Source organism: Nicotiana attenuata, unplaced genomic scaffold, assembly GCF_001879085.1.
Source record: "Nicotiana attenuata strain UT unplaced genomic scaffold, NIATTr2, whole genome shotgun sequence".
Classification (NCBI taxonomy): domain Eukaryota; kingdom Viridiplantae; phylum Streptophyta; class Magnoliopsida; order Solanales; family Solanaceae; genus Nicotiana; species Nicotiana attenuata.
The window spans coordinates 261,774-270,804 of record NW_017671610.1 but is presented as its reverse complement, the minus strand read 5'-3'; the positions used below and the strand labels follow the sequence as shown (position 1 = coordinate 270,804).

The following is a 9,031-nucleotide window of genomic DNA, read 5'->3' as shown; positions in this document are numbered from 1 at the left end:
TATAAATAAAACTTAGGCAGCAAGAAATCACGTAAAGCAAAACCAACGGGCTACAGAAGCCGGGGTACAATTTCGGAGAAAACAGTGACATCAGAGAACTCTTTAGGAATTGTTCGGCTCAATTCAAATCTCTTTTGAAAATGGTCCTTTCAATAATTACAAAAGCTGTTCAAAATAGTTATGCTGTATAGCACAGAAAATCCGCCCTCGGGCACAAATACCACAGCATAGCAGGTAAAAAAGCAAATAAGTATGCAAGATGAGCACATAAAGTTCGCCCCTCGGGCATGATTTTCGTTACTAGTCAGTCATTGTACCTGACCGGTCAGCCATTGTTACCTGACCAAAACGCCGTATTACAGTGCCTTGTTACCACTGTGCAGTCATTGTTACCTGACTGGTCAGTCATTGCTACCTCACCAAAACGCGTATGACAGTGTCATTGTTACCACTGTTCTAAAATTTAACCGCTCTAGATGGGTACCGCGCTCACTGTAGGTGTGCAGACTCCGGGAGGGCTCCTACAGCCCAAGCCTATATCATCATAAGGCCTGAAAGCCTGTACATATCAACATGAGCCTGAAAAGCCTTCTCACAGCACACTTCGAGGCCTGAAAGCCTTCCTACACAATACACTCGAGGCCTGAAAGCCTCTCACAATACACTCGAGGCCTGAAAGCCTCCTCACAAATACACTCGAGGCCTGAAAGCCTCCTCACATCACTCAGCATATCCTCACATAAGGCCCTCGGCCTCATCAGTCCAAAAAAATCATAAGCCCCTCGGGCATCAGTAAAGAAAGCAATAATGCTCAGCTCAAAACAGTAGTTCAAATATCAGTTAAAACTCGAGGTGAGTAAAATATAGCTGAGTCATGAAACAGTGTAATGACATGGACTGAGTTCAAAATGATATTTCAAATAGTGAGCGAAAACAGTGATATAGCTCATAGGAAGTTTCAAACAGTCGGCAATAAGCCCCAAATATGCAATATAGCCCAAGTCCTAGTGAAAAAACAACAAGTCATAGCGAAATACGCCGGTAAAATCAACAACCGGAGCGGACCAAGTCACAATCCCCAACGGTGCTCTACCCCACGCTCTCTATCTGGCGTGCAAGTCACCTCAATATAGCACTATGGTGCAAATCCGGGGTTTCAAACCCTCAGGATATCATTTACAATCATTACTCACCTCGAACCAGTTTGAAATCCTAGCCGCGACGTCTTTGCCCCTCAAATCGGCCTCCACGCGCGTCGAATCTAACCAAAATTAAGACGAATACATCACAATATGCTAAGGAAACTAACACAATCAAAAGACTCGAAAAAACATCGAAAATCACGAAGTTGGAAAACCGAAGCCCCGGGCCACTTCTCGAAAAATTACAAAATTCACATCACCGGATTCCTTATCTCCTCACGAGTTCATACATACTAAGAACATCAAAATCCATCCACAATTGACCCTTCAAATCCCAATTTAAAAATTTGAAAATTCCAAGCCCTATTCCTCCATTTTAGCAAAAATTCAATGATTTCCTAGATGGATTTCACAATAAAAACGAGTTTTGAGTCCAAGTAACTTACCTCCAAACGTTCCTCCTTGAATCCCTCATTAATCTCCTTCAAGAATCTCCAAAAACGAGCAATTATGGGTGTAAAATGACCCCAAAATCGCGACCGACGTGTTTTAAAACATTCTGCCCAGGTATTTACTCTTCACGATCGCGGAAAATGCTTCGCGATCGCGGAGAACAATTTTTCCAGCCCAAAATTTACTCTTCGCGATCGCGGACAATGCTTCGCGATCGCGATGAACAGTTCCCAGCTCTTCCGGACAGCCTCCAGTATAGTGGTCATAACTTTTTGCACACAACTCCAAATTACAAATGGTTTGATGTTGTGAAAACTAGACACATAGGGCTATAATTTCATATGTTGCTCATTTCCTGACTCCTTATACATTGCGAGATATAAGCTTCCAAAGTCATCCCTGTGAATTAGAGACCTTCCTGGGCAGCCTATAGTGTAACCACCATAACTTTTTGTACACGAATTTAAATTCCAATTAATTTACATTTCTGAAAACTAGACACAAAGGGCTACAATTTTTATTTTTGGATCATCTCCAAATTCCTTATATATTGTGAGATATAAGCTTCCGAAGTGGAATCAACGCAACAGAATATTTCTTCTCCGCGATCGCGAAAGGCTTCACGCGATCGCGATTCATTGGCACGTTTCTCACATTTTACTCACCGCGATCGCGACCAATTCCCCGCGATCGCATAGAACACTGCTGTAGCCAAAAACCAGCAGTTGAAAATGGCCTAGAAATGGTCCGAAACCACCCCGAAACTTACCCGAGGCCCCCGGGACCTCAACCAAAAGCACAGACATATCCCATAACATCATTCAAACTTGTTCCAATCATCAAAACACATCAAACAACGCTAAAACCATCAAATCACATCGGATTCAAGCCTAAGTTCTTCAAAAACTTCCGAAATGCACTTTCGATCAAAAAGTCTACCAAACCTCGTCCGAATGATCTGAAACTTTGCACGCACATCCCAAATGACATAACGGAGCTACTGCAACTCTCGGAATTCCATTCCGACCCCTATATCAAAATCTCGCCTATCAATCGGAATTCGCCAAAATACTAACTTCGCCAATTCAAGCCTAATTCTACACCGGACCTCCAAAATAAATTCCGATCACGCTCCCAAGTCACAAATCATCTCCCGAAGCTAACCGAATCACCGGAAATCACATCCGTGCCCTCTAACTCATAAGTCAACGTCCGGTTGACTTTTCCAACTTAAGCCTTCTTAAAAGAGACTAAGTGTTTCATTCCTTATCAAAACCAATCTGAATCAACTCTAACTCACCACATACCGGTAATGAAACATGAAGAAGTAATAAATGAGGAAAACGGGGCAGTAATACCTGATACGACGGGTCGGGTCGTCACAATATTACATTCATCTATCTTAGCGAGAAGCTGCGATCGACCAACCCAGCCCCCCCCCCCCCCCCCCCACAAAGCAATGCCTCCTAAGTTGCTCCGACATGGTAGTTATGGGTGTGGGTATGGCTACGACGGGCGGAAAATTAAAGACGGGATACAATTTGGTTCCCGAAATCAGAATCCTAATAATTAGGGCAAAGTTGAAGAAAATAGCATACGTTATCAAAGAAATCAATCCTTTACTTATCTACAACTTGAGAATAAAAAAGAAATTCACAATTTACAATCTATACTTAAGTATTTCTCATAATTTAGAGACACTTTTTATATTTTTATTTTTTTGAATTATTTTTAGCTGGATCTTTGCACCCGTATCCGTACTAGGATCCGTATTCCCGAATCTTAGAATTTACATCTCGAAGGATCCGACCTCTAGATCCGTACCCGTGTCGGACATCCGCACCCGTGTCCGAACAACTTAGAATGCCTCTACTCTTTAGTCCTAGAACTAGATATACTAGATAGTCAGACCGACCACGGGTTGCATAAGATACTTTTCTGCTTGCCTAACTTAAGCCAGATAGCTCGAGATAGTCATTTCTGCTTGCCTAACTCAAGCCAGATAGCTCGAGATAGTCATATGTGGAACACGTCCGCCATATGTGGCATAAGCTATTTTTATGCGCTTGTCTAACTCAAGCTAGATAGCTCGAGATAGTCATATTTGAAACACATTGGCCACATGTGGCATAGGTTATTTTTCTGCTTGTCTAACTAAAGCCAGATAGCTCGAGATAGTCATATGTAAAACACGTCGGCCACATGTGGCATAAGCGACTTTTCGGCTTGTCTAACTCGAGCCAGATAACTCGAGACAGTCATATGTGGAACACGTGCGAGTATGAGATCCTTGAGACCATCCCGTCTCTAGTCGCGGTGGAAGAATATAAAATATATGATGATTGACCAATGGTGCAAGAACATCATGATGCATCAACCAAGAAAAGGTGGAAAAAAAAATCACAAATCATATTATTGATATTTGTTTCAATCTGGAGCTAGAAGATAATAGGACCGATTGTAAATAGAGGTCTTCGGAGCCACAGAGCCGGCTACAAGTTCAGTCGAACCCAGTAGTTTTGGTCCAAATCTTGTATTCGCCTTTTAAAAATTAATTTAAAACCCAGTAACTTAAAAGAATTAGAATTTCGAACCCATAAATTTGAAATCCTAGCTCCGCCACTATTCCAATCATAGGTGTATGGTAATTTATTTTCCTACTAACTCATCCCACTAATACTATGGTTTGGCTAATTTAATCATCTTTAGCAAGTTGTTTGGCTAACACACTTTACTTATTAGTTCGTTCCAAAAAAATAATACGTACAATTCTATGTTTGAAGAGTTATAGCCGCATAAAGGTTATGGTCCAACAAAGTTTTTACCATTTATGCTTTAAAAGACCATAAGTCTCAAACGTTTTTTTTTCTTCTTAAATTTTGTGTCGAGTCAAAGTGTGTCATGTAAATTGATACCGAACGAATACTTCTTTTACTACTAGTTAGGGATCAATGTCACACTCCCAGCCAGGGAAGGTGAAAACAAATATTTAATACATGAAAAAGACAGAATTTTTTTCATTGGTAACGGTGGTTGAGCAAATCATTCGGTGAACCACTCAGTTTCAGACACATTTTCTCTATTTTGTTATTATTATATAGAGATAAAGAAACGGTGAAGTGTGTCCATTTGCATGTATGATTTAACATTTGTAAAATAGTACATTGTATTTTCAAGAACAGAGAAGTTGAGTAGAGAAGATGGGATTGTTGACAAACAGAGTTGAGAGAAGTGAGATCAAAGCAGGAGATCATATTTACACTTACAGAGCTGTTTTTGCTTATTCCCACCATGGTAATGCAGTGTTTACCCCATCTTTGATTTCTTCTTCTTAATGTTTCATTTGGTTTTTGACAGTCAAGATTTACCTTTTCTCATAAAAATTACTGTATTGCACTTAATTTGATTTGTTTGGGATTGTTAAGTTAACTAGCTCCTCGAGTCCATTACTTAAATGGTCACTCAACTATCCCAAATTATCTCCTAAAGTCACTTTTCTTTCGTTTGTAATAACAAAGTCACTGAACTATGCATATTGCACTCAGAAAGTCACTCAACTAGATTTTCTAAATTTTGAATTGCCAAATACCTATTCTACCCTCTAATTATAAACATTTATCTTCGTTTTATTTTTTTTCAAACTTTTTAATATTATGATTTTTCCTTTTTTAATTTATATTATGGACTTACCTATAGAATAAATAAATATTATTTATAAATTACAAAAATAAAAAGTACTTAAGCATCTATAATGCTGGAATAACAAAATAATGAGCATAGTAAAAAAAATTAATTGGAATAATTTGTTCGTAATAAAAATTTTAGTATTAACAACAAAAATTCAAAAATTTATATACACAATTCAAAATGAAAGAAAATAAAGGTTGTAAAATATATATTCCATGCACGTAATATAAAAATAATTATTTAAATTAAGAAATTTTGTTAATATGCATTATATATTCTTAAAAGTTATGCTTAATTATATTATTATGTTTCTACCAACTTTCCGACGACACAAAGTTATGTCACTGGAAAGCAGGGGGACTATCCGTATAGGGTAAAATATACTATGTTTCATACTCGCACGTGTTCCACATATGACTATCTCGAGTTATCCTGATATCTTGTTTATTTTGGATTTTTTGGCCCTCAAATTAGGAAAGCGTTACCTTATTTTCACAACCACTTTTATTTTATTTTGGCGCGAAGATGATATGAGTTGAACTTAAAAGAAAGAAGTGAGGATTCATATCGCCGACCCCAACTTTATTTAGGACTGAGGGATAAGAGGCGGAGCTAGAGTTTGAAGCTTATGGGGTTGGGTATTCTAGTCTAAAGTCTTCTGAGAAATATGATTGTATTCATAGGTATTTTTGTTGGTGGAAGCAAAGTGGTCCATTTTAACCGTGTCGAGACCTCTGCCTCTTCTGATGTTGCTGAGGAAATATCAGACCTTTCTTCTTCATGTCCAACTTTTCCTGACTGTGGATTTAAGCTACCTAACAGTGGCGTCGTTCTATCATGTCTGGATTGCTTTCTCCGTAATGGTTCACTCTATATCTTCGAGTATGGAGTAAGCCCATCCGTTTTTCTTACCAAAGTGCGAGGAGGCACTTGCACTACTGCAGCGTCTGACCCTCCAGAGATGGTCATACACCGAGCAATGTATCTTCTTCAAAATGGATTTGGGAACTATGATGTGTTCCAAAACAATTGTGAGGACTTTGCACTATATTGCAAAACAGGTCTTGTGACAGTTGATAGACTCGGTGTTGGAAGTAGCGGACAAGCTTCTTCTGTCGTTGGCGCTCCTTTAGCCGCGCTTCTTTCCTCCCCTCTGAAGTTGCTAATTCCTAGTCCTGTTGGTGTTGCCACAGTAACAGCAGGAATGTATTGTATGAGCAGATACGCGACTGACATTGGTGTTCGAAGTGATGTTGTCAAAGTAGCAGTTGAAGAACTTGCAGTTAAACTTGGCTGCACAAGCAGCAATGATATTGTACAACATGAGGCTTATAATAGGGGAACTGCGAGCTGATATCAGTCTCATTGTCTAACATTTAAGGTATTCTTGATATTGTATCACTTTATATTAAAGTTAGAATTTGTGTAACATATAAATAATGTGTAGTTCTCTTATCATACATACTGTCCACAAACTGCTCGTTGGTTATTTATGTGTAAAAGGTAATGATCTTGCTCTAATTTGACAGTTATTATTATTTGTTTTACTGATAGTTTGATTGTTAAGTTAAATAATTTGGTTGTAGTGATTTCAGTTCCCCAACATGTTCTAGTGTGCAGAAGCAAGTGCGTGAACCAATTCTTCATTTTTCTGGCAAGTGTCAAGAAATATTTCTTCAAAACTTACTACATGTAAAGGTATATACTTGGATATCCATACTTATAACTTAGAGTGATTCATAGTTGACGTTTTTAATGAATGCACATTTGATATCTCTCTCACACACACACACACACACACACATATATATATATATATATATATATATATATATATATATATATATATATATATATATGGTTTCAGTAGATAAACTGGGGAATATGAGTTTACTTCTGATTTTTTTAAATTTGGTGTAGTGGATCGCCTAAGTGATGTCCAGTTATTCGCGTATTAGTGAATTCATAGATCACCTATGTGTTATCTAGAAATCACCATGATGGCCTAAGTAATCTTCGGTTGATTGCTTATTAGTTATTACTATGATCATTTTTTCTAAATTGGAGATCATAGTGAAATTAAATTGCTTATATGTTATCTAGAAATCACTCGTGTATTATTTATGATCGTCTAAGTGATCTCTGGTTGATCATTTATTAGCTATAATTAGGATAGTTTTTTATAAAGTGGGAGATGCTGGAGAAATTATAGATCGCCTACGTACTATCTAGGAATCACTCATATATCATTGATGATCGCCAAAATGATCTCCAGCTGATCGCATATTAGTTATTACCAAAATCGTTTATTTATGAAGTGAGTGATCTTGGTGAAATCATAGATCTATATGTATCCATAAATTGCCCATCGGCCCATGTATTATTTATGATCACCTAAGAGATCTACGATTAATCTCTTATTAGTTATTATCAGAATCATTTTTTATAAAGTGGGAGATTCGGATGTAATCATAAATCGCCTATGTGTTATCTAGAAATACATATGTATTATTTATAATCGCCTAAGTAATCTTCAGTTGATTTCTTATTAGTTATTATCAGGATTATTTTTATATAAAGTGGGAGATCCAAGTTAAACCATAGATCGCTTATGTGTTACCTAAAAATCGCTCATGCATCATTTGTGATCGCCTTAAGTGATCTCTCATTGATCACTTATTAGTTATGTTAGGATTGTCTTTTTATAAAGTGGGAGATCTTGTTGAAATAATGGATCACCTATGTGTTATATAAAAATCACCCATGTATTATTTATAATCGTCTAAGTGATGTCTAGTTGATCGCTTTTAAGTTATTACTAGGATCATCTTTTATAAAGTGAGAGATTCTGGTGAAATCATATATCGCCTATCTGTTATCTAGAAATGACCTATATATTATTTATGATCGCCAAAGTGATCTTCGATTGATCGCTTATCAGTTATTACTAGGATCATTTTTTTTAAAGTGAGAAATCCTGGTGAAATCATAGATTTTCTATATGTTACCTAGAAATCGTCATTATATTATTTATGATTGCCGTAGTCATTTTCGGTAGATCTCTGATTAGTTATTACTGGAATTATTTTTTATAAAGCGAGAGATCATGGAGTAATCATAGATTTCTTATGTGTTACCTAAAAATCGCCCATGTATTATTTGTGATCGCCTATGTGTTCTTTGATTGATCGCTTATTGGTTATCAGAATGATCATTTTTTTAAATAAAGTAAGCTATCATGATGAAATTATTGACTTACATATTATCTAGAAATCATCCATGTATTACTATGATCGTCTATGTGATCTCTCGTTGATCGCTTATTTGTTACTATCACGATCATTTTCTTTATAAAGTGGGAGGTCCTGATTAAATCATAGATCACCTATGTGTTTGATGTGTGGCTATAATTTCATAGTTTCGTACATTATTTGTCTTGCATTTTATATGCTTTAATGATAAATTACACTTTATTTGCGCGTAATGGAGTCTATTATGTGTAGGCGAATTGGAGATGAAAGTAGAGCAAAATAAATAATTAAAGTCTAAAGCGTGCTCAAAAACACTTGAAAAGAAGAAAGAAAGAAGTGAGCAGCTGACAAATGTAAAGCTGGCGAAGCCAGGCCTAGAACAGGTTGGGCGAGCTCTTTACCTCGCGTGGGAGCTGGCGAGGCGAGGCCTGGGCCGAGGTCCACCAGGAGGTGAAGCTAGCGAGGCGAGGCAGAAGGCGAGCTCAATCAGGCGTTATA

General features: G+C 37.3%; 1 protein-coding gene across 1 annotated transcript; it reads left to right on the top strand.

The window, feature by feature from the left end:
• Nucleotides 1-4,709: 4,709 nt before the first annotated feature.
• LOC109209278 lies at nucleotides 4,710-6,791 on the top strand. The gene is made up of 2 exons (XM_019372521.1): nucleotides 4,710-4,889; nucleotides 5,966-6,791. The coding sequence occupies exons 1-2, from the start codon at nucleotides 4,796-4,798 to the stop codon at nucleotides 6,634-6,636; spliced, it is 765 nt and encodes a 254-aa protein (XP_019228066.1). The 5' UTR covers nucleotides 4,710-4,795; the 3' UTR covers nucleotides 6,637-6,791.
• Nucleotides 6,792-9,031: the final 2,240 nt, after the last annotated feature.